The 28,000-nt window shown below is 47.5% G+C and overlaps 1 protein-coding gene across 2 annotated transcripts; it reads right to left on the bottom strand.

Annotated features, from left to right (window-relative positions):
• Nucleotides 1-55: 55 nt before the first annotated feature.
• On the bottom strand, nucleotides 56-27,337 carry ATP6V0A1 (ATPase H+ transporting V0 subunit a1). Of its 2 annotated transcripts, none has more exons than XM_068996525.1 (21): nucleotides 27,175-27,337; nucleotides 26,877-27,018; nucleotides 26,645-26,723; nucleotides 26,246-26,343; nucleotides 25,619-25,747; nucleotides 21,221-21,324; nucleotides 20,280-20,406; nucleotides 18,955-19,037; nucleotides 18,248-18,341; nucleotides 16,714-16,926; nucleotides 15,952-16,102; nucleotides 15,572-15,711; nucleotides 14,621-14,778; nucleotides 14,075-14,165; nucleotides 13,165-13,283; nucleotides 12,654-12,870; nucleotides 11,971-12,078; nucleotides 9,000-9,107; nucleotides 6,512-6,629; nucleotides 5,929-6,100; nucleotides 56-1,394 (listed from the first exon to the last, which is right to left on the bottom strand). In XM_068996525.1, the coding sequence occupies exons 2-21, from the start codon at nucleotides 26,991-26,993 to the stop codon at nucleotides 1,301-1,303; spliced, it is 2,520 nt and encodes an 839-aa protein (XP_068852626.1). In that variant the 5' UTR covers nucleotides 26,994-27,018; nucleotides 27,175-27,337; the 3' UTR covers nucleotides 56-1,300. The 2 variants fall into 2 exon arrangements, with proteins under 2 accessions (XP_068852626.1, XP_068852627.1); XM_068996526.1 differs by having other exon boundaries at nucleotides 21,221-21,303.
• Between the last annotated feature and the right edge of the window lie 663 nt (nucleotides 27,338-28,000).

Below are 28,000 nucleotides of genomic sequence, written 5' to 3'. Positions count from 1 at the left end.
GCTGCCCTGAGCCCCCTCAGCGAGCACTGGGGAAGCAGAAAACAGGCCACAGTGCTTGTTGTGGAGGAGTTCATTTAATTTATACAGTGACTGTCAGCAACATGTTTCACCCAGGCAGCAGAACATAGCAGGACTCATGGCAAAGCTCCACCTGCAGCCATGCTTTGATTTCACTCTTCAGTCTGCAAACACCTCTGTGAATACCCACCACATCCACCTGTGACACAGTGAGTGCCCAGGGCCTGCCCAGGTGCAGCACAAGGGTCCCTGTGCCCCATGCACATTGCAGTGTGCAAGGTACATGTAACCTTCTCACCTAATTTTAAGCAGCCTGGCACCTCGAGGCATTTCCTCCTTGCTTCCAGGTTAATGAGTCTCATTACTGTTCTAATCTGTTCATACACAAATACTCAGCTCCACTGCGAGAATTAAACACGACAGTCACACACAGCACTAACACACACCACACCACTGCTACAGCTACATCGAGTTGAGGAGTGCAAGGAAATATTGACAGCTCGGACAGGAAAGAAAGCAACAGCTAATGCAGGGACACAGCACAGAGATCCCCCTGCCATAGAGCTATTTGAATATGATTGGGCCACTGCTCTCTCCGAAAGGGCTCCTGAGTGTACAGAACAACGTGAGTCACTGGTACATCCACCTGTGCAAAAGCTGCCTCCACTGATGCCAAGCCCACACAGGCACTATCTGATGTGCCTTGAAGGCTTCGGTTTTAAACCAGAAACCCCAGAAGTTCCACTGCCAGTGGCAATACCTGCAGTGACCAGTGACAGTCTGCACCAAGGCTCATCCCTCCCCATCCTGCCCCCCCAGGCCACAGTCAGGCAGCTGAGTCCCAGCACATGAGGACTCCCCACCACTGCCTCCAGCAGTAAGTGGGGGAACAGCCCTCACTATTCCCGAGCTGAGGTCGTTGGGCCTTTTCTCCATGTCCCCTCAGCACAGCTGCATTTCTTTTCTGCCCTGATCAGCTGCCAAGGAATGCACAATACAGGGAGCACACGACTGCACACCAGACACCTCATGCACTTGGTACCTTTGGGAGTAAACTTAAGGAACAAAAACTTTCTGTGATCCAGTGTCGTTACCCCAGAACGTCAAAGCTTTTGGCTTGGGGATGCCATGGTAACGCTCAAGGGTGCTGCAATAAGTTATTGTCACTACACACGTGACTCGGACACACAGGGAGGGGTCAGTCACACCCTTGGTGTTGGGGAGGGTCTCACACACACACACACACACACAAAACATTTAACACTGCTGGTGTGGGGAGGCCTCAGTCATCAAACCTCCCCTCACGGATGATGTCAAAGGAGAAAGGGAGAAACTTGAACCCAGTGCCAGTGTAGAACTTGTTCTGGAACTCAATCCTGCAAGAGATAGAAGAGTGATTACTCATTAAAAAGGTGGCTCTCAATAGGAACAATTTGCAAGAACTCCATTAAAAGTAGGATTATTGACTATAAGAAAGCAAGCTTTAAAGAGAAAAAGAGGTACTGTAACATAATGTATCTTCTGGCATAACCCCCCCATCCATGTGTGATGCTTCTGTGTGGAGCAAAGAGCTGCCCAGAGACTTTGATCCCGCCCTCAGGGACAATAAAGGGCAACAGGAGCAGAAGACTGGCCCTGACCGCCGTGTCCTGGGAAGCACAGGGAGCAGACACAGCATTTTTTACACCAGCTGCTAAAGTTCCCTTTTTCATTACCACAAGCCTCAGCCACGTGACACTGAGTTTAGACTCCCCCACCAGCCACTTCTGTTTATTCCCTGCAGCACATTTGCACTGGGACGTGCCCGCCAGCTCCAGCCGAGCGTTAGCTCAGCCCCATTTGCTGCTGCCCCTAATGAACTCGAGTAAAGAAAGGAATTATTCTAGAGAACTGCCCAATAGTCAGCGACAGCCAAATAGGGACAGAGAAAACTAATCCCCTGACTCGCAGCAAAAACAAGCCCAGGCTTCACAGACACTTTCCCCTGCACAATCTGCTGGAAAACAAAGTCTCTGCAGGCAGCAAGTGACAGCAAACTGGGGAGCATTTAACACAGTTCAGGAGAAGGGTTTTTTCAGCAAAAAAAGACAAACTTGAATTATTTTTCTCCAAGTGGGGAATCATGGTAAACTCCAGAGCTGCTGGATTCAGCTAGCAAAAAGTGATTTCCCCACAGAGCCCAGGAGGGAAACGCTCAGGAAAACCAGCTTTAGCTTGTATCTGCTGCTGCCTCACAGGCCAAGGGATCCCCAGGATGAGCAGGATTTTCCGTGTGGGAGGAAGGGCTCCTTGCCAACGTGCTCCAGTTTTTCAGGAACCCTGATAATCTCTGTAAGTATCCTGTGACTAAGTAACTGTTCTGTAAGCAAAGGGAAATGAGAGGCAGAGGGTTGGCTATCTGAGTCACCCAAGCTCACTGTGACTGACATGTTAACCCTGATGATTCACAATTCCAGCTGGCCCCAGGATCCAAATGCTCCCTTTGGACATTCCTTTACAACTGGCCACAACTGGAGGCCTGACAGTGGAAGAGAGGCTGCTCTAAGGTTAGAGAACTATCGAGAACAGTGTAGTTAACCAAATAATCATGGTGTAAACAGTCAGTGAGGTTTTCTGCAGATGTCTCCAGGAACACCCAGAACCCAGCAAGAGGCACTGCTGTTGCCAGTTTCACTGCCTGTCACGTGTCCCAGTTTACTGCTAAACCCTCCATGTCTCCCATCAGTGACCAAGTTCTGCACAGAATTTATAGACAGTGGCACTGTCAGCAAACAGCCCAGGAGTCCTCTGGCAGCAGCAGTGCTCCAGGAAACCCACTCTGCAGCTTTTTGCATTAACAGTTACTGTCAGTGTTTGTCAGAGTGTAGCTTTGTGGGTTTTCCAACCCCACAGAGTCAGGGTACCAACACTGGAAAACCAGGCAGCTCCAGTCCCGTGAGCAGGAGGCAATGGGAACCCCGACTGCCACTCTGTACAACTGCAAACTCCCACTCTATGTTTGTGTTCCTAAAGACAGAGCCTGGGGTCAGGGGTAAACCAGGCACACCTACAGACAGAACCCACTGGGGTGTCTGTACAGAGACTGCTGCAGTTACTCCTCCCCAAAAAGGACAGAGGTACCATATCTGTCACCACGGGATATTCCATCCTGCCATGATGGACAGGAGACTGTGGCTGCCCCTTGGAGCAGTAGCTCCTGTGGCCACACTGCAGGCGAGTGCTGCCTTGTGACCTTTACAAAGGAAAATCAGATCCTGCAGGTGAGTGAGCACCTGGACTCCACCATTCCCACTCTCTGGACTGGGAGTGGGATGCAGCTCCAACACACCCACACCTCTCGGGATGCAGCACTCTGAATCCAGTTACAAACTTTTTCTTTTGGGCACAGTCTGTTTCGGCTCACACTAGAAGAGGTGACTATCTTAAAAAGGGGGAAGCTGCTTTAATCTGAACATTCATGTCAAACTGCATCACTGAAAAGCAATATAGGGAAAGGTTAAATATTTCAGAAGAGTTACAGCAAAAGAAGCTGACAGCACCACAGCTCAGACATGTACCGAGGTGCAGTGGAGCCCTGATTCACACCCTGCAATCCTGGCAGCAATCCAGAGTGCTGCCTCCACCCCAGAATGGCCTGAAAAGCCCAACCTGCTCAAAGAATGCACACTGAAAAAGCACAAAATAAACCTCCCTCATTTGGGACTGCCAGGCACAGCATATGGAACAACCTGTGAATTCCCTGACCAGTAAAACACATGCTCAATTCCTCCTCCTTTCCAGGAAGGTTGAACCACCCACTCCTCAAATTCCTGATAGGTGACTCTTCTCCCATAGCCAGAGAATCCCATCTGCTCCTCCCAGGACAGCTGGATTTGACCTCCACTCTCCCTTCCTCTTCCTAAAAAGGGAACACCTGCCATTGGAACACCCTGTTTTTGGTTCAGGAGCAAAAAGGAATGTGAACAGTGTGCTCTTTGGAACCACTGCAGGTGCCTCCCTGTGATAAGCAACATGCAGCAACCCCAAAATCATTTCAGCAGATCACTTGCAGTCTGAAATAGAACCTCAAACTTGCTTTATGGGCTCTGAGCCTGAACAGATTTTTTCTCAGAGCATGTGCATGGAAGGCTTGCAAGTTTGAAACACGTGTTTAGGGAAAACAGGATTTTGTTAAGCACTCCAGTTCCACAACTGCCCTGCACTGGTCTGCACGGCCGGAGTGATCCGTGCACTCACTGCTGCTGCCCCTGGGTTTGCCTGTTTGCCATTTCACTGACCATACACAGATGGTTTCTTAATGGCCCTTTAGGGAAAGCCTAGCAATGTGAACCTCCAGCTCACACCTGCTCCAGGTGTCTGAGCCATATCTGGAGGTGCAGTTTGTGATTATTAACACAAGACAGGTACCCCCCCAAAAATGTGCTTTCTGCTCCATGGAGCCTGCCTAGAGAGCTGCTCAGAGCTGTTCCCCTGCTGCTGCTTAGAAATGGCCATGCAGCTCCACAGCCCGGAGAGGCCAGACTCTGGAAATCCTCTAATCCTCAAGGAATTGCAGAGCAAACCCGCCACATCTGGAGTTACAGCACCGCTGCCCTCTGCTCCTCTTGGACTGCTCTCAGTGCCCAGCAGGGTCTGCAGGGCTCCTGATGTCACTGCTGCAGTGGCCCAGCACGGCGACAGCAGGGAGAGGATGAGGGAGCCCTGGCCAGCCAGCAAGGAGCTCTTGAGTGAGAGCTCCAACCAACTGCTATGCAGGGTTCAGGCTGGATGCCAGGAAAAACAGAGGCACCGTCCAGCAGCCATTTCCAGGAGTGCCCCCCCGGCTCCCTCGGCACAAGATGGCTTCGCCCCAGGATGCCGGGATCAGCTTGGCTCCCTCAGCTGCAGAGACACAGGTGGACCAGGACGCTCCAGCCTGCACCTCACCAGCTGCCAAGGCAGAGGGTAAAAGGCCAAAGGTTTCCTTCCCCACAAGCAGGGGAAAAGTACAAAAAGGCTGATTTTATTTTGGGTTTTTTTTTAGAGGCACTGGCTTCCTTTTGCACTTACAGAACTACTTTCAGAGAGTGCTCCCAACCTTTTCTTCCCATTTAAGCAAGACAGAATATTTATTGTGATCTTCAGGGACTTCCCTTTGCTCCAACGAAACCCCCCGCCCAGGAAATCAGCAGCCTGAGGAGGTGGCAGCAGCCTGAACCCCACAGAGGCACAGACTCTCCTACACTTCAGGCTGAGAAAATCCCACTGCCAGTTGCTCCTCTGATCCCACCAGTGCACTAACCAGGGAACCTGAAGTGGAACAATGAACACTCTTAAACATGGATTAGAGAAAGCTCTTGAATACTTTCCATACTTGGGAGCAGAGTAACTCCTTCTGCTTTGCTGGCTGCATACACAGGAGCTTCATGATCACAGGAAAGGGACTGCAAAAGCAGCTTCCAAAACTAAGACCAGCAAAAACTTGCTGCCATCCCAAAGTACCTCAAAGGCAGAAGGCAAAGCCACTCCTGTCCAAGGTAAGGTTTTACAGCGATGAACAAGAGCATGAGAAGGAACCTGCAGTCAGTGGCTACTGCACACAAGGGACAACAAACACAGGAACCAGGGAAAAGACCAAGAGATGGAACGACAAAGTCCTGCTGAAAGCCACAAAGCACACTGCTCCAGCCAGCACAGCCTCCCCAGTCCCTGGTCCCAAAGCTTTAGTCCTTTAGTGCTTATTTCTAAGCAGAGCTCCACAACTTAAAGCAACAATCAGGGAGAGGTGTTTTGCTACAAACAGGATTGATATCTCTGACCCTTTTAAAGACTTTCTGCCTTCTAGAAGATGGCATTTCTGCACAGTCTAAACGACATCAATTTTCTTGTTATGAAGAGCTCTCCAAGTTTCTGGATGTTCCAGTAACTCACCAGTGCAAACGCAGAGCGTGGAGGAAGGCCGAGAGCCCCTCCATGACCAGCAGAATGGCCACTGTCAGGGTGGCAAAAGCAGCAAAGATGAAGAAGAGGCCCAAGCCTCCCCCCAGGCTCCTCACGCTGAGGCCAATGTGGATCACCATGGTCCAGAGCACCTCCGAGAGCTCTGCCAAGAGAAAGGGGAGAAGACTCATGTCAGCAGAACAGGGAGTTGTTTACTTATAAAGCAAAAACTAAAGTCAAGCAAACTCCTGCTACAAGGAGATGGAAACTGAAGAGGAACAAGAGCTTTCACAGCCAAGTGTGTCAGGACATTGCCTCCAGCTGTCACATAGGCAGGGCAGAGTCCTTGCTCAGCAGCTCTTTGCTTTATTCTGTGATTTTAACTCCATTCCTCCCATTCAGCAGAGCTGTGGGAGCAGACCCTGGTGCGTGGAGCTCACTGCTCCCAGGTAATGCACACACAGCACTGTCCTGCACCAGCTGGGCCCCGAGAGGCCTCTTGTGTTCCTGCCTCCCACCTGCCCGGGCTGAGCAGGCACAGGACCCAGAGCTCAGCTCCCTGAAGGACACTCACGTGCATGGGCCAAGCTGAGGGCCCAGAGCCTCAGATAGGACGCGGTGTTGGAGATGCAGCCCAAGCAGTACTCGATGGTGTGGATGGCCTGGTACACCACGGTGTCCCCAAAGTCGAACTGCAAAGGGAACAGAGGATGAGGGGAGCTGGGAGCGTGGCGTGGGGCGGCCAGGCAGGGGCATGGGCAGGGGAACTGCTGCTATCACCAGGGACACTGTGTGTGACGCTGCACACTGACACTGTCTTCTCCTGGTTTAGCGCGCCAGCTTCACAAATGAAAACTGAATCTTGTCTTGACAGGTTTTGCAGAATGACAAATGCTGTGATGTGAATACTGTTTACTCATTCTGGCGTGTGAAAGTCAGATATTCCAAATTCATCCATGGGCTTAGCCAGGAAAAGACTGTTCAGCAGAAGGTGGTGGTGGTGTGCATTGCCCGGTAACCTGGAGGTGCTGCTATGGGAAGGAGGCAGTGCTCCAAGCTGTGTGTGCCTTTGCTACAGGAGCATTTTGCAAGACATGAACCTGCCCTTTTTGAAAGCAAAAATAATGCATTAAGCAATCCTGAAAAAGTCACTTCTGTGCACCATTCACTGGCAAAGTCTCTGTGTCTTGGTAATTTTCTGCAATAATAAAAGAAGAACTTACAAGGAAGTCTGCCATGTAAGGCAGTTTCTTATTCTGTAGCTTGGGAAAGCATTCCCTGCATTTTGGATTTAATCCATGCTTCAGAAACTGCTCAGATTTAAGTGAACACGATGTTTTAAATACATCCAGTGACTAATGCTCTAGGCATGCACACAAAGCTATTTATATTCTTAATTCTTCCCTAGTATATCCAAGGCAATAAATATTTCAAACAATTCAGTTAAATTAGCTGTCAAAAGCCTAATCCTTTCTCCACAGAACATGAGCTGTGAAGTTCTTTACTAAAGGCTGCCCTAGCCAACAGTTCCAGCTCTGGACACACGAGCTGACCGGCAGGACTGGGAATGTGGGAATTGTTGAAACAAAGACCTTTCAAAGCTGAGTGCAACTGCCAGAGAGAGCGACCACTGTGCCAGGAGTGGGAGCACTTGGATTGCTGTGGCATAGTCCCTGTGGATTTCCACATTTTCCCCAGGTTCAGTGAGACATCAGGTACACCAGAAGAGGACCCCCGTGCCCACTCCCTTCCCCCAGTTCCGCACAGGCCTGTGCACAGCAGAGCTCTGAGCAAACCACTCTCAGCACAATTTTCAGTAGCACTGCCCTGGTCAAGCTGTTCTGATTTCATGCCATTTGTATTTTTTTTGTAGTAAAATTGGTTACCTGATAGTGCTGAAACCTATACTCAATCCTGCATCAGTATTAAACCCCCCATTTTACAAGTGCTTATGGACGAGCAGTTTCTAAGAACGGAGCTTCTCTTTTACACAAAGCCTCTGGCCAGTTCAGTTCTTGAACTACATGAAACTACATGGACTGGCCATGCTGCGTTTGCTCTGGGTCAACCAGCATCATCCTTAACATGGCAGGTAGTTTGTGGGAAGAAATCTCTTTACACAGTTTGCTGCAGCACAGAATTAAGAAATCCACAACATAAAAAACCTGAGATTTCTTTGGAGGCTCAAAAGTGAAAACTTTTCAATTTCAGACCTCCAGCTGAACAGTTTCCCAGGTAACTGGGAACAATCTGCAGACAGGGGATCAGACAGACAAGCTGTATAGATGGTAATTAAAAGTCTGTTGATATATGTATGTATGTATGAATTAAAAATGGCCTTTAACACGAAAACAGCAAGATCTTTTGGAAAACAAAATGCTGTGACATAACAAGTTCCATTCAGCACGCTGTACACCGATGGGAAATGGCCTAGGTACACATGAATGCAAAGCTGCTGTGCTCTTACCACCTCGTCCTCTGTAGGCTTGAAAACATAAATTTACATTTAGTGCAGTGTTTTGATCACATTAATCATGAACACATTCAGCAATTCCCTCCTACGCACGCCACGGAAAGCAGTAACACATCCCATGCACTACAGAGGCAGGATCTGCTGCAGTCGTTCAGAGCATCAGAAAACTCCCCAGCTACGTGAGACTGACTGTTTTTCTCCTCTCCCAGAGGAAAGGAAAGCAATTAATATTACCCCCATTCAGTCAAAATGAATATATAAACAAAATTTCAGTGCTGCAGAAACACAGCCCCTGAATTTCCACTGGCATGGGAGAAGCAGGTAACATGTGGCACCTGGGAGTGCTGTGCACCCCTGAGATGGTGGCTCTTTGGGGATAAATAGAGCCACATCTCCCAGGATATACAAATGCTGATTTTTCTGGATTCCTGGGAGTGACCAAGAGACAGTCAGTGAGAAAACTGCTAGGAAAACACTTCACTGGGAATGTTGCTGTTTAAACAGCCTGGAAATGAGTAACTACAGTCCCAGTGAGCTCATCCTGCTGCCGAGTGCAGTGCCCTGAGAGCGAGGATGCTCAGGTGCTTACCTCTTCCCCCTCCTCAGAATGGGTAGATAACTGGTCATGTTGAATGATCTCAGCATCCTCCTCCGTTGGGCCATTGCCCACCCGGATCCCACCAAAGTTGTGCGTGCCCTGACACATGCAGAAAAGAAAGAGCAAAGTGTTGTTTGGGTTTTAGTGCAAAAGTGCAGGTTTCTCATGACTCCATGTGCAGCAGCAGCTCACAGAGGAAAACAAAATATTAAATATTAAGGCCCAGATTAAGGCAGGTACAATTCTATTTCCCAGCTTGGATGGGAAAGGTGCTGATTCCTGCTGGGGCTGGGGAAAAAAAAAAGTCTGTCTGAGTGAATCCTTGGTACATTTCTACAGTGTAACTGCAATCATGAGGACAATAAAGGCACACCTCTCAGAGGACATTTGCTGGCTCTGACATTCAACAGCCCCACGTCTTGCCCAGCACGGCTGGACAAGCACTGACACCACTGCTGGGTACTGGATCAGGTCATGGAGCAGAACACAGACACACACACGCTTGCTCCCACCAGCCTCAGGCACACCGACACCGCACAGAAAACCAGATCTTCCCCTGCTTGGGAACTCTACGTTGTGCAAGCAGGTCCTTTTAGAGACATTTGTGCTGACCTTCAGCATCTGACCCTCAGCTGCACCTCCAGGATTCCAAAGGCAAAAGAACAACACACAGACTGAGCTGAAATGCTGAAACCGGGAGCAGTTCCCCACCTGACCCCTGAGTCTGAGCCCTAGAGAGGCAAAGGACAACACCATAAATATAAATAAACCCTGTGTCCAGCTTCAGCACTGTCTTGGGTCACCTGAGACACAGGATGTGACTAGGCTGACTTGCCACATCCAGACTGCAGAAGTCCAGGGATGCCCATGCAGATGAAAAGAGGCTGAAGGTCCCGTGACCTGGTGCTTGCACAGACCAGCAGAACAGCTGCTCTGAGTTCTTCTACCTCCTTTGTCCTTAGAAGCCTGCTTTTATTTCAGGCTGAACTGTAAATTTGCCCAAAATGTCAGGTATGAATTAGAGATTTTGTCAGGTTTCTAAAAACAAATTAGGTAGGTGTTTATGCTCTGAAAATAGAAATAAAATTTTAAAACCCCCCATATTTACAACGAAGACAACGCTTTTATTAGGACTCTCAGTATCTCTGAAACACCACAAGTCACTGATGACTCCTGTCAATATTCTATTTATGTATTTCTAGTCTGTGTGAACTTGCACTTGAGCAGCTTTTCCTCGCACTTGACTCAGATCCATTCCCTGTAAACCATCCTAAACACAGCTCCAACAGCTCCAATTGTTTACTTGATCCTTCTAAGCACACTTCACACAACACCTCCCCTCGCAGCTTCCTGATGGAGATGCATTTCACACGCTGGATGGATCATGCACAAAAGATCCATTTTCATTTCCGTGAGGAGACTAAAATGTCATGAGAGAACCAGCCGACATGTCCCTCCCAGCACCTGTGGAACCTGGAGAGCAGGATGTGCTTCACACTGTCGGTGAGATTCACACCTCCCAGTCAGCCAGGCAGATTCAGAACTAACACTGAGCTGAAATAGGCAGCACTGGGGAAGGGACTAAGTTCTGGGGGCTGCCACAATCCTCACCAGAAAGCTCTGGCAGCAAAGGGCCATCTGTAGGCTTAGAAACACGTAGGTCAAAACAACCACCACTGAGAAGCTTTTTGTGCACAGCCATTTTATAATCATTTCAGGCTGAAGTATATACAGGACAGATGTGTCACAAATCCACATGATTACTGACATGGAGTTGCTGGAGGCCATCACATCACTCTGTGTTTGGGAACACGTAATGCAAACAGAAATGCTGCACTGAGAAGAATCCTAATCTATCTTAAACAAATACACAAGCCAAAGAAAAAAAGGGAATTTAACATGGGGGGATGTGGTAGCAGGAAATCCTGTGCTGCTCTGCAGGTTGGATTCAGCAGCACTCCTGCAAGGAAGTGTCTCTGTGCACACACAACTACCATCCTCCAGCCTGGGTGTTCATCCAGAATGTATCAATTTGGCTGAACTTTGCTCTTTCCAAGAGAAAGTGTTTTTCACCCTAAAGGTGCACTTGCCATTCCCTTATGAAATTCAGATACATTCCATGCTCCCTCGATAACCAGACACAAAGCCAACTCCCATCTGCAATGCATCAGGCGAGTTTGAAGTGCACTCACTGTTGCAGCCGCTGCTGCCTCGAGCGCCTGCGCGTTCGTGCTGCCCTGGGCCTCCTCGGGCTGCCCCTCCTGGGGGTGGACGGAAGAAGAGAAAGGGAGGAGGAAGAAAACAGAAAGAGAAGGGGAGACGAATGGAGGGGACATGGGAAGATGAAAGATGGTCAGAGAAGGGAGAGGGAGTGTCTGTAACTGAACTGATCTTTGACTCGCTGCACATCCTCACAGCGCTGCCACACGTGCAGGGAGAACTCGCGCGTCTCCGCATCTCACACACGGGTACTTTACAGTGCAGCTGGGAACCTACAGAGCACCCCAGAGCAGGCAACCTCTACAAGAGTCTGTGAGTCTCTTTTTCCTTTTAACTGTTATTTTTTACCATCCAAGCTGCTTTAACAAAGATAGCTGAGAAGTCTGCCAGCCAATTCCACCTCTGTTTCCCACTGCCAGCCTAGCCCAGCCACAGAAGTGCATCCAGCAGCCAGTGAGACTGTTCCTAAACCAGCTGCCAAAGCCTGAGCCAGAGACACTGTTCTGATCATTACCAACATAAGGGGTTTTTAAAAGCAGGTTTGATGCTGGATCCAGATCTGGGAAGCAGGCAGGCAACACTCTGTCTCCAGTAACACCCACCTGGTATGCCCAGGAATATGCAAAAACACTTTACAGGTTTCAATGCAGTGTGAACCCATGAATCCAAGCTCAGGATGGAGAACACAGCTTTTCAACCAAAAACAGTTTTCATGTGTAAAATATAAAAGGGAGTCACCCACCAAGTGTTTTCTCCTTAAATACTGCTGGCGAAGGACCAGGGGTTTGGCTACCAGCATCCACGGCACACACAGCAACGCCACCACCACGAGGAAGCACTGGAGCCCTTTCTGCAAAAGAAACAAGTCTCAGGTAATTCCGTTGCAGCCCCTGCTCAAACACATGCAGAACCCAGCAAGAATGGCTGAATTCCCAGTATGTGGATGCTTCACTACCTCTCTCTCTTCTGGGAACAGCAATTAAGTACTTAACACCTGCAGCTGCCACCTCTGACTGAGCACAGCATTTAATGCTGAGACTGGGTGAGATTAGGGAAAAATTCAAAAGATTCTGCAGGGAATGAGAATTTGGCAGATGTCTGATACTGCTGTGAGGAAACAGCGTTGGTGTCTGTGCTAAGCTGAGAGGTATCACATTGTAGACATGGGACAATATTCCTAATTGCTTTCCATTGTTAATCAGGATCCACATGTTCTGAAGCCACAGATGACTTATGGTCAGACAGATAAAATTCCTGGTATAGAGATTATTCCTTCCTTCTTCAACATTACACAATATTAACTTTCAGAAATGCTCTGTCACAGTGGAAGAACGTTTCATGCTTGATTTCACCATTATGACAAGGTTAATGAAACACTCCAGTATCATGAAGCATCTCTGATTCTGTTCTAGCAAGAGCACGCACCTGCCCACTATAAAGCATCTTATTACTGGTGTCCTCATAGGAGAACAGAAACATGTTGATAAAGTGTATTAAGAGGCTCGGTGCTTCCTTGGATGTGTGAGCATCGTATGCTGTCCACTTGTAAAAGATGAGAATAACAAGGTATCCAAAGAGGGAGGACATGAAAATCATTTCTGGAATAAATCCAAGGTATATGTTCAGTGGCTTCTTAAAATAGCTACAGGGGAAAAAAAAAAAAAAAAAAGAAAAATTATATTACATTTGGTTAGAATTAGGGCAAAAGCTTTTAATAAGAGTCTTTGGAAAGTGCAGGGGCTCAGCAGCTCAACAACTGCTGGGCCTGGAGCACAGGAACTGCCTGACAGGCACAGTTCCACACACAACCAGACACAACTGCACTGCACCTTCCATCAGGAGGTGAGGGCTGACGGGCATCTGAAACCAACACACACGTGACACCCGAAGACATTCCATTGCCCCCACCATGAGAAAACCAAAACAAAGCACTCACATGTGGTTGAGGAGACTCAACGCGACACCAAAGAGCATCTGGAAAATGCCAAGAATCACAGACATCTTCATCTTAAAGGAATTGAGGAAGGCCAGCTTATTGCTGGCAATATTCCAGATCTGTGAAAAACAACACCTAGTCAGACACCAGGGAAAGGAAAACAGGAGAAGGAAAACACTCCCTTCAAGCTAAGCAGTGTGAACCAGTCAGGAAGTGTGAGGCTGAAAAAGCAGGTTTTTAAAGATGTGTTTGTCCCACGGGTATCTTTTGGGGAAATGAGCAGACAAGTTTTCAGCTGGGAACAGTCTTACAGTAACTGAGCCCACCATTGAGCAGGAATCAAACGTGTTTTCATGGTACCTCAAAGGTGCAGGAGAAAAGAGGCTGTATCCTTAACTGTAAGAATATGATAATCCATCTGAAGGAACAATTACACATAGCTCTGATTTCCTGCACTTCCTCTTTATGTGGAACCCACACAAGGTTTGTTATATATTACAAGCAGAGTTAAGAGCAGAGCTGTTGATGCAGGCAGGTACAAAGTGACAGGATTACTGGGAAGTGTACACTTCCAAAAGTGACTGAAATAAGAGATTAACAGCTTTCCCCAGGGTAAAAAAGTAACTTCAGAAAGTGATTTTCAAGTCTAATCAGATTTGATTAAAGCACTGCAGGTTAGAAAGGGTGAGAAAGCAGCCTTTAATGCACCTCAAAACAAGGGTCTCTATCCCAAATCCAGCATCTCAGTAGGAATTCTATCATTCAGGAGTATTCCCACCATTGATGGACTTGCTAAGGGAATGGCTGGGCTGGGGAATCTTTCACAGAACTGTGAACAGAACAGGTACTTCTCTTTCTGCTGACACAGAGGATTTTGCCCAAAAGATGCAGGGGAAGGATGAGCTCTTACCGGGTCAATGCCAAACGGGTAAGGCCCACCAAACACCCCCGGGACAGCAGGATCCAGCTGCAGCAGGGGGGTGGTCTCCAGCAGAGCATCTCTGTTCAGGAATAAGATTATATAAACATTAACAAGAGCAATGCCACCCTCCTTCTGTAAAAACTAACAACACTCTTCCCTTCTGAGAGCAAGGAATAGCTCAAATTGAGAGAACGTTAAGGTTCTAAAACCTGGATGGTTCTAGATTTTCCCAAATTAATAAAACCCTGTTTCTTGACCTTTTACTCAGTGTCAAAAGAAGACAGGTGCAGGGGACAGGAATCTTGAAATGTCTATGGGGAAATAGGTGAGAAACTGCATCTTTGTAAGTTTTCTGGGGAAAAAAAAAAAAGGCTGTTTTGAATCTTGGCACATTTCATCCCATTTAAACCCCTCCTCTGAATCTACCTGAGACAAAGTTCAGAAGTTTTTCTTTTCCTGAGTTGGGAGGACAATGGGGAAGGACAAGTCACCCACTTCTCACTGTCTCTACAAAGTTACCAAGAGTTTACTCACGACCAGTTGGCTTTATTGAACATTGGCCGGACGCTCCAGGAGGAACCGAACATGTTGAGGGACTTGGAGAAGCAGTCGTTGTAGATGAGGCCTGTGTACGTGGAGAACAGCCCCATCAGCAGGATGATGTATCGACCACTGAACACCATGTTGAACATCTGGTGTGAAAACCCAAAAAAGCAACAAAGAAAGTCCATGAGAACAGGGAAGGTCCCTCCTAAAGCCAAACCAGGGGAATCAGTCTGTTGTAGGACAAACATTGGCCATATCAACCGAGAGCCCAAAGCCTCTATTCCCCCTTGGCAGGGGTTAAGGGTGCACAAGGGAGCATGGCAGCACAGATAACGAGGATAAAGGGGCAGTGCAGCTCTCCACAGGGAACCTGGGATTAGCTGGAGAGGACAGACTGCACTGCACAGGCTGATGCAACTCCCAGTTGGCAGCATGAGTTTGGAACCAGGAGCACAGACCCTGACAGCCTTCTCCAGCTCTGCCAGTGTATTTTAACTCCAGTTAAGAGTTCAGCTCCTGTCAGCCCTGAGCCAGCAAAACCCACCTTGAGTAGCAGATAGGAAAAATGCTGGGGATAGGATATTTACATACAGAAACTGGGAGTTTTGCAGTGACAGAACCCCAGTATGATCCAGCTAAATTTGGGGTGATTTGTTTACACTAACTGACCTACTACACTCGATAATTTCATTCAGAAAATTGAAATTAATAATTTCCTATAAATATCCAAATGGAAAACCAAGGGAACGCAATACTATTATGAAACTACACTACTCAGTGTGTGTGTGCTCTTCAGGCTTCCCAGCCTGTCCATGTGCTTCCAAAAATTCCAAAGGAGGAGTAATGGGCATTGTCAACTCAAGGGCAAAAGGATGGGAGTAAACAAAGCTCCAAGGTCTTGTTTGAAATGCAAAGCTTAGCACGATCCTCCAACTTCACCTCATTGTCACTCTTCTGGGACAGAATCCGGCTTTCCCTCACCACCATCCAGACAGCAATCAGAGTCATCAGGATTCCATGGCCAAAATCCCCAAACATCACAGCAAACAGGAACGGGAAGGTGATGATGGTATAGGGTGCTGTAAGGGAAGACACAACACTCCCAGGGCACTGTGTGTGAGTCAGCCCAGATTCACCACGGTACAGTTCAGGCAATACAGCAAATATAATTCCCCAGCTTCCCCTCTGCTACTGAAAGCTGCTGAGTCTCTACTAGAATTCTCCATTAGAAATTTCCAGACAGGACGGGCAATACAGATAAACATCATGACTAAAAAATTTGAGACAGAAGTCTTGGATTTCTCCAAGTCTGAATTTACCTGGATTTATTTCCCGGTATGTCCCAATGCCGTAAGCATCAACAATGTTTTGAAAGCCAGAAGTAAACTTGTTGGTTTTGTTGTACGTGGGTGGGGTCTGATTGGTTTGCATCCTGTTTAAAATAGATGGGACAGTGGATCCACTGTGCTCCTGTTTGAGAAAAACAAAGGGAAGATCAGCAAACCCACCCTCGGAGCACTGGAGGACAAAGTCCAACACAGCTGTCCCGTTGGCACTTGGAAAACTGCAAGCTTGAGTGTCTGCAGTGTGCTTGCACAATGAGACACTGGAGCAGCTGAAGAAGGCTGCCAGGATTCCACTGCCCTCCACTTTGTGTAGCAGAAGTAAAGGTGAACATTGTCTCCGTAGGACAGACAAGAAAACAAAAAGCAGGTGGAAGGACTTAAAGAAATCCAACTCTCTCGTCTATCTGAGCAGAGGGTGAGTTTGCCAACATCCTGGAGAGCTCCTGCATCCAGACACTAGAACCACAGAGCACAGCCAGGGTAACTAAACGTTCCGAAGGACTAACACATGGGAAAATCCTCACCATTCCAGCATTCACCTGAGCTTTAAGCTTCACACAACACATTTGTTACTACTTTTATCTCTAAGTCATCATTCCTGCACGCTAAATAAACTATCCTCTGTGAGGGCTGACTCCAACAGCCCAGGGGGATGGTGTTCAGAGGCTCACAACACAGAAAAGGCAATGAATCCATGTGGTGATGCCCCAGCTGACTGGCACAGCAGCCACTCACAGTGCCTCTCCTGAGAGCAAACTGGATGGAATCGAGGTCAGCAACAGGACACCACACTTCAGCAATCAAGCACTTCTGTGTCACGTCGATGTTGCACAGGTTCAGGGTGTGGTAAATCGCCTTCATCTTCCGCACTTTGATGAACCAGACACGGATGTTTTTAGCAGCCGCCTGCAAAACCCTCTGGCGATGATCCTCAGTTTGGTTCAGCACCTTTCAGAGAAGCAGGAGAAAGATGAGACCAAGTCATGGACCAAAGCTCAAGGTGCACCAACAAGACAAGCTTTACCCACAGAGGATGAACGACCAGCCTGCTCCCCCACCCCAGGCATAGGCTGCCCCATGCCTGCAGTCTACGCCGTAGCCCATATATTAATTAGTTCTGCTGAAAGGCTTAAGGGCTTTTTCCAGGGACACTTTCTGATTATTAACCTCCTCCAGCTCCAAGGTCAGTGGTTGCTTCAAACAACGAACTGTGCCAAGATCACAGGGAACAGTTTTACCTCCACCCAGGTTAAAAGAGCAGAGAGGAGCTCTGCAACTAACAGGTTTGGTGCCTTGAGAAAACACACGAATTACCCTGAAAGACTTGTTTACTGAAGGGAAATGGAGAAAGTGTTTCCTACTGAGGGTGTTTTCCAACTGGAACATATCAAACTCAGGCCAAGTCAGATTTCCAGAGTGGAAAGTCTTAGACTGCAGGGAAAGTGAGGACACAAGGCACATGCAGAGTACAGCAGTTAACACTGCTTTTGAGTTCTTGTCTACTTTAAACTATGTTTTGAGCTACACTGCACAACTCACAGCTTGAGACAGTTTCTGTATCAAATAAGCAGGTCAAATTCAACCCTCTTTCCTTTTAGTTTCTGAACCTTAATTAATTTTTTCTTGATTTTTGTCTCAAATCCCTTAAATCTTTCTACATTATCACATACTGCCTTTCTTCCTTGAAGCAAGCACCAGGTATTTCAGAGGTGGCACCCACAAGATCTGGGTGCTAATTACTTTTTACCAACATTCAGGCTGCTGCACAAGAGATTAGCTGTAAAGCAGAAGCTCTTCAGGACAGCACAACATTAAAATATAAAGACAGGCAGAAAAAAAAAAAGAGCTAAGTTAATGTTAGCATTGTTATCTCAGCTTGGAAAAATGTTTAAATGTTTTTAAAGTACTTTCAGATGAAATAGGCAATTACACAACATGCTCTCAAGAGCTGGAACACACAGGATATCCCTACATGTGTGAGTTCCTCTTTGCTCCCTGGTCTGGAGTTCTCTGTACTTACTTGTATATAACGAACTGCTCAGCCTTCCAGGAAGACCAAACCACCCCATCCCAAACCCTGACACAGAAACAACTGAGCAGTCTCCAAACATCTCTCTTGCACTACTGATCTCAAGCTACCCGAAGCTGAAAACATGGTCATCTAATAGGGGCAAAAATCCTCCTGTTTTAACAGGATGCAAATATACTTTTCAACCATATTATTAAAGAAAAAAAACTAAAGAAAGGTCATTGAGCCCAGTTATTTTACCATCTGAAGATCATCAATTCTGGTATTGACACCAGAAGCCATTTCCTTCCGCTCTTGGGGTGTTTCTGGGCATGGGTAGAGGGAGGCCCGGAACCTGGAAGACAGGGAAGCACCTCAGTGACAGAGATGGAAAGAAGATCAGCTGGTCAGGGGTGAGCCAGAGGCGCTTTAAGAGAAGCTTCTGATCAGCAGAGACTGCCAAGCAGAGCTCCAGCCTCTACGTCAAAGGGATGCAGAAGTTTGCTTTAGGCCAAAGCAGAAGCTGAGTGCTAAAGAAAACAGAAGTGGGAGAGAATCCTCTGCTCCCTATGCTGCCAGTGTCTCCAGGCACTGTCACGAGGTTGGTCAGCCATCCAGCTGAGGGGGGATGCTGTCATGCCAGTGCAACTGCTGACAGAAGCAGTCACTGTTGTCTCCCCTGTGAGAATATCCCATTGATGTCCCATCAGGCCTGCCCCACAAATCAACACTCCCTTGGTTTTTTGCATTCCCTAGCACAGCAGTTGTGTACTTTGAGCATTACAGGCTGGAGAGTGGTGAGTGTGACTGTAAAACATGTTCCAGTTACTTATGGCACATTTTGTTTGCTGTCTAAATATGTGCTCCTGCAGCCACTGCAGAACAGGGAGTTGAGAAATAATCGGTATTAAATCATGTCAGTGTGTTTCAAATAATTGAGAGCTGCTCAGCTGTCAAGACTTTCATACCCTTCACAGATCTTCTTGACTCTGTTCTTCAGCTGGTCACCTTGGAAGAAGATGATAAATACAGACTTGTGCACGTAATCCCCCTAGAACAATGGAAAGAATTGTAGAAATTAGCATTAGATAATTACCAGAGTTCTACTTTTCCTTTCTCTGGGTCTGCACATCAGAGCTCAGATTTGCACAGCAGGTCAAGAATAAATTTGAGTCACAAGGAGAGCAATTTTCTCAGCCTCAGTACAGAATACCTGCACTGTATTTGTGTTTACTGAAGCAAAATGCCCCAGATTATCCATTATTGATTCTATGCAATACAGCACATGGGAAAACCTGGTAAGATCTCCAAAAATAATGGAGATGCAATGAAGTATTTATCAGCATTTAGCGCAGTCAGCTCACCTACAGAATCAAGCCAAAAGAGTGAATGAAGATAAAACAAAGTGGAGTTTAACTAGTGTGGTTCCCAGGGAGGCCAGAGGCACATTCCTTGCACAGCTGTGTCCGTGGGGGCAGTCAGGGCCCCTTTCCTGCATTTGTTGACAAGTTATTGTTCTACCTTACTTAGGAAATTTTAACATAATGTTTCAAGAATAATTACATTAGGTGTAACCTCAATTTAAGGAAGTTCTGCACAATAAGAACAAAGTCTCTCCTAGCTGACAGATGATTCCACAGGTCAGCTACCAGTGGTTGGTGGGACAAGGGAATGCATCAGCCTCACATGAGAAAGAGAGGCTGTTACTGAGCTTCACCTCCTGGGTCTGTGTTCCAGGGCAGCCCACACAAAGCCTTTACTAGCTAAGAGCAAGGGTGCCCCAAGTTTGGGCAGTGCCCACTGGTTTGAGCAAAAAGGACACTGGAAGTAAAACCAGGCCAAATCACAACATTTACTGTTTATATGTGTACTAATGCAAACAGTTTCTAAGGTGGATGTTTAAACTATTGATAGTGAATTAAGAAAAAAATGAAAGGTTTGAATTCAGAGAAATGAACTTCAGATGTTACACAATGCCCATGTCCCAAGAGCCTCTTCCAAGGAGGATCATTAATTATCCAGAACTGCACTTGTAGCTTGGGCCAGAGAAACCCCGAGGCCCTGCCACAGTCTGTGTTTTGAGTAGTTTTCCCCCTTCCAACAACATTCCCCATCCGGCCTCCTGATTTTGTATTAATTAAACAGGAAAACATTTATTGATGAAGCTCAGAGGTTGCAGCAGGTGCTGGGATGGACCTCCCTGAGGGACAAAGGCTTCGATCTATAGATCCACAGCTCTTAGATCCTGCTACTGTACTGATCCTTCTGCTGCTGTACCCAAGAGTCCCTTTACCGTGACAGGGTCCTCCAGCGGGTTCTCAATCTCTGCCTGGCGCAGGAAGACGTTCCCGCGGCACACGCGCCACAGCATCCGCTCGAACGTGGGGATGCGCTCACGGTTGATCACACCAGCCACGAACCTGCAAGGGGACAGCACGGCCTGAAGGGCTGCACCTGAACCACCTGAACCACCTGAACCACCTGAACCACCTGAACCACCCCAGGGCCTCGCACCCAGCACACGACAGCAACCGGGGGTCAGCGCCACAGCGAAAGCTACAAAAATCTGGTTTTAACGTTAGTTCTTCAAGCAAAATGCAAGGTCCTCTAAATACATGGAGGGAACACACAACAAAACAACTGCATTACAGCACGGGCTCTGCTTTTGAACAGAATGAAATAATCTTTTAAAAAAAAATCACTGCTTATAGAAGAAACAAATGCATTTAGATACACAGTTTCTAGCCTTCATTTCCCTACAGTCCTGGTACATTGGCTGCAAGGGTTAGAGCAGCCACGGCTGCCAGTGACTATGTCCTGGGCTCATGCTTCAGACGTCACTGGACCAAACCCCCACATCCAGATAAAGAATTGCACACACACAAGGAAGCCTGGAAGCAGCTGATAAGGAGGATGTAGAATTATACAGTTATTTCAGACCATTATGTGCTCACAGTAGTTACAACTTTCAACAAAGCTGTGAGATCTCAGAATTTCTGAGGAAAGCACCAGACAGACTTACACAGAACAAACTGGGTTAACTCTTCGGTGCAGAGAGAAACGTGTGAAGCATAAAAATGAAATGGGAAGTTAATATGGGCAGAAAAAGAACAGAGAGCTGGTTTTAGATCAGCTTTCAGCTGCTTGGCGTGGAAAGTTCCACAACTGTGCTCAAATCATTGCTGCTTCCACAGGCTGATAATCCCAAATCCAGGAATCCCAAACTGCAATTACCCGAGTCGGAGCGGGGCACCTCTTCCCATCTCGCTCGGCTCCAGCAGTGAAGAGGATTCCTCCAACAGGTCTGGATCCGCCATCTGCTGATGATGCAATTCAGCCTGAATTCACAAATCAATTAATATCTAATGAAACCAGTTAGTGGCATGCAGGGAATGAGGAGCCAGGAGATAGTTGGGGGAGACAAAGAAAGAAAGGAAGAAAGGAAAGGAAAGAAAAGGAAGAGCAAACATAAGACAGCAAAAAGAGGAACGAGATGACAGAAAAGACAGCAAGAATCACACATGGAAGGAGAAAAACAAGAGGAAAAATGGAATGGCTCAGCAGGGCTTCCATACAAGAAAGGTTTGAGGATTGTTGCAACAAAGGGGCTGAGATATATAAGTCTGAAGAAAGGCAGAATTCAAAAAAAGAATTCCAAGTTTTAAATACAAGTGATGTTCCCAAGAATCATTTTTAATGGCACAAACCAGAGAAACACACTTGACTCATGTATTTCCCCAGATATTAATTTATCCTTATTCATCGTATGGTTCACCACCAGGCACACACACTGCTTAGGGCAGGCTGGCAACGTGGCTCATCTCTTGGCCAGCCAGGCATTAAAACAGGACAGTTTTACACTGTCCTTCTTTGCAACTCATTTGTAGGCTAAAATTCTTAGTAATATGGCTTGTGTCAGAAATTCAGGTCAAGGATGCTCAGATCACATCCTCTTGTGCACCATCTTCACACTTGTTCAACCCCGCCTCACACTTAGTTCTACCTCTGCAGCTTATATAATGAAATGCCAAAAATTACAGTTCCTGAGCACAACCAGAGGGCCAAAGTCTACCCTCTGTGGTATGCACGAGGTCTTTCCCACAAAGCCATCAAGGGAACTTGCTAAATCTCACAGGAAGGCAGAGTTTGACCCAAGGACACTTCATATCCACACACACACACACAGAGCACAGCCTTGCAAAATCTGTGGCAAGTGCAGTAACTTAGCCCCAGTCTCTGTATTTGGGCAATAGTTGTGTCAGAATGAAAATCTCTCCAACACTTTACCTGCTTGTCAAATAAAAGTGTTTGCCATATACAAGAGAGTTTTTGCAAGGCTGACACCAAATGCAGCCCAGCTGCTTGTACACACGCTGCAGCTTAGGATGTTACATGAGAGAGGAAGCCCTTCATTCAGCTTGGAAAGGCACCACAGGGAATCCCTGATCCTTTCAGCTCTAAGGCAACTTGTTGCAACATCAAAAACCGAATGAAAATTCAGTTCATAGAGAACACAACTAAAATAAGAAAGTTTGGTACCTGAAAACGAAACACACAGACCAAACATCCCAGCAACTGTTTGACATCTGAATTTCAGGATGTTGAAGAACAGTAAGTTACAATTTTAAGAGGCTTGTATTGTATTTCCAGTAATCAAGACACTGTCTGCAGTAATTTTTTGTGACGTGCAGCACATTTTAGCAGATGACTCATGAAAAAGGAAGGACAGCACACGTGACACCTTTGGATTTGCCCCACCTGAGAGATAATTTGTTATATATATTTAATACTAGCTTGGCCCATTTGTGTCCTTTATTCAGGACAAGTCCTGCTTAGAATTACAAAACAAAACAGTTTAGAATAAATGTGGATTAGACCAGTTTTACTAAAAGAGAATGTTCTTTTGCAAGGATTATTTGCATTACAAATTCCATGTTCCTTAAATTCATTTCTCAACCACTCTGCTTTGATGAGCACATGCTTTCTGGAAAGGAAAAGGCACAGCAGCAGCAGCTCTGCAGCTGGAAGGATAACTAGAGCACTGCTGGGGGATTTAATAGAAATAAAAAATTGAGACTATGTGGAAATGGAGGAGCTATCCAGTTCCAGTGCAGGAAAACAGGATTCTGGGAAATTTACTTTGAAAATGAGTTTTCACCAGCAGTGAGTGAAATGTCAGAGTTATTGTGGAGTATTTTTTACTACATGAGGTCATTCAGGATTGGAATCCCCCAAGCATTTCCATGTCAGTAATCAAGAAGCAGAGTATTCATTATTAAACATTTTAAAATTGCTTATTGATCCCCTGATCAGCATCCAGATCAGCACCTTTCTTTTCATCTCAAAAAAGGTTCATTTTCTCCACTCATGATTCCAGTCCTGCCCAGGGATGGTTCTTGCCCAGTGCAACACCATACAATTCAAGCCCCTTCCAGGTCACAAACAGGACAAAAATCAATGTTCACAAGAACTAAAAAAAGATTCATGTCACCACCTAACTATTAACCCAGAGCCAGACAGAAGTGACAGATGTAAAGCAAACAGAGAAAAGCAGATGGCAGAAGAGTCAGAGGGAGGAAGAAGGGACTGCATGCCATTAACCGTTACTTTTCCAGTCTTCTTTTACGCTCAGACTCTGGGCAAAGCTCTCAGAGAAATCTCTCCAGCTCATATCGCTCTTCATAAGCAAGGACAAGAAGACTGAGAAAAGGAGCATAATCATCAACATGGTGTGTTGGAACAAGAAATGGCTGCTTGGGCTGGAATGGTCACAGGAAGAACAAGAGGACATTTTGCCACCCTCCCTCCCCCCATGCTCAAACTCTGGAGAGCAAACGTCAAGCACGAAGGAATTGGAGAGTCAGCCATTTCTTGTGCAACTCATTACTATGAATAACATAATCTTAATTACAAGTTATTGTAGTCTTCAAGTGTTGAAAGTGCTGTGCAATGGCAGCATGGAGAAGGGGAGCATTGGCCACTCCAGGATGATGAGCAGAGGCAGTTTTGGGCTGCTCGGGGCTCGCCCCGGCTGTTTGCTGAGCACAGCATGAACTGAGACAGGTTTAAACTGTCCACACTTACGTTTCACTGAACATCACCTGTGAGCTGTTCCGTTTGCTTTTACATAGAGCAGCACATGTTATTTGGTGTATTTTGTTTTATTACTACAGAAAACAGTTATCAAAGAGAAGCAGAACACATCTACGCTTTCTGTGGCTGGTTTGTGTAAGGCTGTGGGTGACCTGACATGGACTGTTTAGAAAATTGATTTTAATCTTTAAATTTAGTTTGATCCCACTGCAGTTGAAGAAGAGGAGTGGGCAGCCCTCACTGGAGAGGACAGTAATTAACAAGGCCAAGTTGGACAGGACTTGGAGCAACCTGACCCAGTAGAAGGTGTCCCTGCCCATGGCAGGAGGGTGGATGGGGATGAGCTTTAAGGTCCTTCCCAACCCAAACCAGTCTGGGATTCATTCTCGATATGAAAGTGCTCAGGACTTGGGTTTACATGATACTCAGAACAGGCAGTACTATTTTAACACAGCAAAGTAATGGATTATCAGGTTAATCCTGTTTGTCCAAGGGACACTTTGAAGTGAACATTCAACACTCGAAGACAAGGGGTTTTTTTGTACTGAAATCAACCCCACAACCCAGCAGCCCTCACACCAGTAGCAGTATCTGTGTCAGCAGTGACTATGACTGGCACAGGACCAACCTTGGTGCCTGAACAGGCAACACCTCGTGCCAAAACAACAAAAAAAAAACCGGTTAGATAAACAGCCTGAAGTGTGCAGGAGTCCAGCTCCACTTGACAATAGCCCTTGTAAATACCAGGAGCCATTTCCGTTAAGAATTCTTTGATCAAATCCTGAGATTAGAGGAAACAGGACATCTACTCGGCAAAAACACGTCCTGAAAAACATATGGGAGCTCTTTGAGAGAACTGCCAAGACTCTTGAGATACTTGGGCTTTACAAGGAAGGGTTATGTCTTCTCCCAGGCAGGATTTATGTCGGTGCCATGAACGACATCGGAGAAGCTCCTCTCAGGCCTAGTGAAAGTTGCCAGTTCCTGGCCCAGATGGTATTTGACAAAATGTCGAAGACTTTAAATGTCAGCTCTGCTCCACAACTGACCTCTGAGAGCTTCAGGGTTTGATCAAAGGCTCAATTCATCAATTAATTAATCTATTACTTCAGTGGACTTTTTATTATGACCCTGATGAGTCTCCACACAACACTTTAAGGGCTGAAAAGAATTCAGCTCGATCGTAACTCCTCTGCACGTGCACCGAAGAGACTCTTACCCATTTGGGACACTGCTTGCTGTAGCACCAAATTTTGGAGCTGTTGATGTGCTTTCAAAACTACTCACACCTTAATTATTTTACACAATTTTTAGACAAACCATTGCTTAACTAGAACAAGCCCAAATCAGCATCGTAGGAGGTAAATCATGGGTGTGTACTGCATGAAAAATGGAAAACAATTTGTGCGGCTTTCTTAAACGAAGCATAAAATGACCCTGCTGTCCAAAACAGCAACTAAAATATATTTGAGAATAAAAATGGTAATTTCTATGAGAAGAGCCAGCTCCCCAAGTGTTAAACCCCACTGGTATTCTGACCTCATCAAAAAACTGCTGAGTTTTACGCAGTATAAATTTTAATTCTGTCAGCTCCAGGAAGTTTCTCTTCAGAGCCTCCTGGTTGGTGTTGATTTCTTTAAGCTCGTTTTCAATTTTCTCAAAGTTTGCCTGGAAGATGTGAAAAGGAGAAAGAAAAAAGGACTTTAAGCAATTCCATAAGTAAGTGCTGTTCAGTCTATCAACCCACAGAAGCAGGTGAGATGCTTCACATCCCTACCTAACTCACATGGATTTACAGGTGCATCTCCAGCCTGCTGTGGCACAGATCCAGATCTGCCACATCTACAGGCAACTGCAGACTTCTCACACTCAGCCAGATTTTTATGGACTGGATTGATAAGAGTTTTATGACTCACCACCATAAATCATGTAGTTCCATCAGTTTTTGGCTCATTTCAATGCTGAAATTCCTATTGAGTACTCTCACTTCTGTATTTGGACAAACACAGCCAGCCCACTGGGTGCTGGCAGAGCTGCTTCCAGGGACAACTGGAGACTGAGCTAATGCCCTCCTGACACTAAATTCTGCAGGCATTGACCAACAGAGACAATTTTCCCTGTTTCCGTCCAGAGTCCAACATTAGTTGAGTCTTAACACATCATTACCTCCAGGTCAATCATGTCACGTGGAAAAGGCACCTCCGGGTTTTCACCGGTGTCCATGATAGGAATGTTTGCCTTTTTAATCTCCTTCTCCACAAACCCTGCAGAGACAGCAATAAAAGTGTTAATTACAAACACTTCAGTGTCAAACAGTTACCCCAACCTGCACCTGGCCCCAGCAGCAGCTGATTCCTTCACCTCCTATTCCAAGATTGTCTAACTTGGCCAGTTATATTCCCAGGGGGAGGTGAATCCCTGGAGGCAGCGAGCCGTGCCCCTGCCCTCACCCCTCTGCTCGGTTCCTAACGCTGCCCTGCAGCTTCAGCCTGCCTTGACTGCTTGTTTTTATTTTTAAGCAAAACCTGCAGAGTCAGAGCCACATCAACCCTAGCGGGAACGTACGGAGCTTTCGGTCCATCTCCTCGCACCTCCGGACCTCATTGACGAATTTACGGTGGAACACGTTCACGTCGGGGTTCAGCTGCAGGGAGAGACACGGGACTCAGCAAACCCCTCCCCCCGGGGCCGAGCCGCCCGGCAGCGGGGCCGGTGCTGCTGAGCCCCAGCGGGGCCGGCCGGGGCTCCCGGTGCTCGCGATCGCCCCGGTCCCGCGGGGCGCGCAGGGAACACTCACATCGCGGAACTGGACCTTGCCCAGCTCGCCCAGCTCGCTGACACAGCAGTACGCTGCCTCGGACTGCAGAAAGAGCTGGGCCAGGGTCATCTCCTCGCTGCGGAACAGCTCCCCCATGGCGGCGCCGCTCCCGCCGCGGCCTCTGCGGAGAAGGGCCGTGACAACCGGGAGGGGGGCAGGGACTGAGGCCTTCCCGCCCCGTCACAGCCGGGCTGCACCTGGACCCCACCCCGGCCCGGTGTCCCCGTCCCCGTCCCCATCCCATCCAGCCCCGTTCCGTTCTGTTCCCCCCCATTACCTGCCGCTGACACTGCTGACACTGCTGACACTGCTGACACTCCTGCCGCTGCCGCCGCCGCCGCCGCCGCCGCCGCCGCCTGACCCGAGCCGGCTCCCGTCCGCGGCGTCACCGTCCGCGCGAGGCGGCGTCACGCGCACGTCTCCTGGCGACAGCGCGCGGCCCCGCCCCGGAAGTGATGGTGAGGGGCGGCCCCCGCGCGCGCCGCGGTCGGTGACGTCATGAGCGGTGGTCGTGACGTCGATGTGACGTCATCGTGAGCGTGTCCAGGGCGGTGACATCCGTGGCACAGCCTGAGCGAGGAGCAGCCCCAGATCCAGCCGCTGCTCCCACCGGGAGAGATCGAGTCCAGACTGAGCCTCCAGAGGGGAGGCTGCGAATTCCCACCCGTTGGCTGCTCCGGGTGTGTCTCTGCAGCAGAAAAGGGGCTGAGCTGGAGTTAATCCAAGCACAGAAAATGATTCCTGGCATTCCAGCCCGGGGCAATTGCTGTGGGCACAGAGGCACCGAATGGGGATCTTCATCTCGCTGAGCCCCAGGAACAGATGTAAATCCCTGTCCTGTTGGTTTATCTGGTTCTATCCAGACTGACCTACTCAGGCAGATTTTTTTTTAAATTATTCCCAAATGGAGATCCAAAGGCAGAGAGACGCATTGCAGTCGCACACGGAATGGATGACAGGCCTACAAGGAGCTCTGCTCCACGTGCATCCTGTCCCGTACCTGAATCCCCACACATTTATCTGTGGAAGCCCACCCTGGAGCAGGTGTCCCCAGGGACAAACAGCTCTGGGGCCTTGGGCTGGCTGCCTATAGTGAGGGGTTT

Source organism: Aphelocoma coerulescens, chromosome 27 (assembly GCF_041296385.1).
Source record: "Aphelocoma coerulescens isolate FSJ_1873_10779 chromosome 27, UR_Acoe_1.0, whole genome shotgun sequence".
Taxonomy (NCBI): domain Eukaryota; kingdom Metazoa; phylum Chordata; class Aves; order Passeriformes; family Corvidae; genus Aphelocoma; species Aphelocoma coerulescens.
This window is presented reverse-complemented; position numbering and strand designations above follow the sequence as displayed.

Coding starts and splice junctions, on each gene's coding strand:
- ATP6V0A1 (XM_068996525.1), bottom strand. CDS start 26,993: ATGGGGGAGCTGTTCCGCAGCGAGGAGATGACCCTGGCCCAGCTCTTT. Junction 20,407..21,220: donor GGTGCCCCGCTCCGACTCGG/GTAATTGCAGTT, acceptor GTCCCCTTGCAG/GTTCGTGGCTGGTGTGATCA. Junction 16,927..18,247: donor GAATTGATGATCTTCAGATG/GTAAAATAACTG, acceptor CTTCTCTGAAAG/GTGCTGAACCAAACTGAGGA.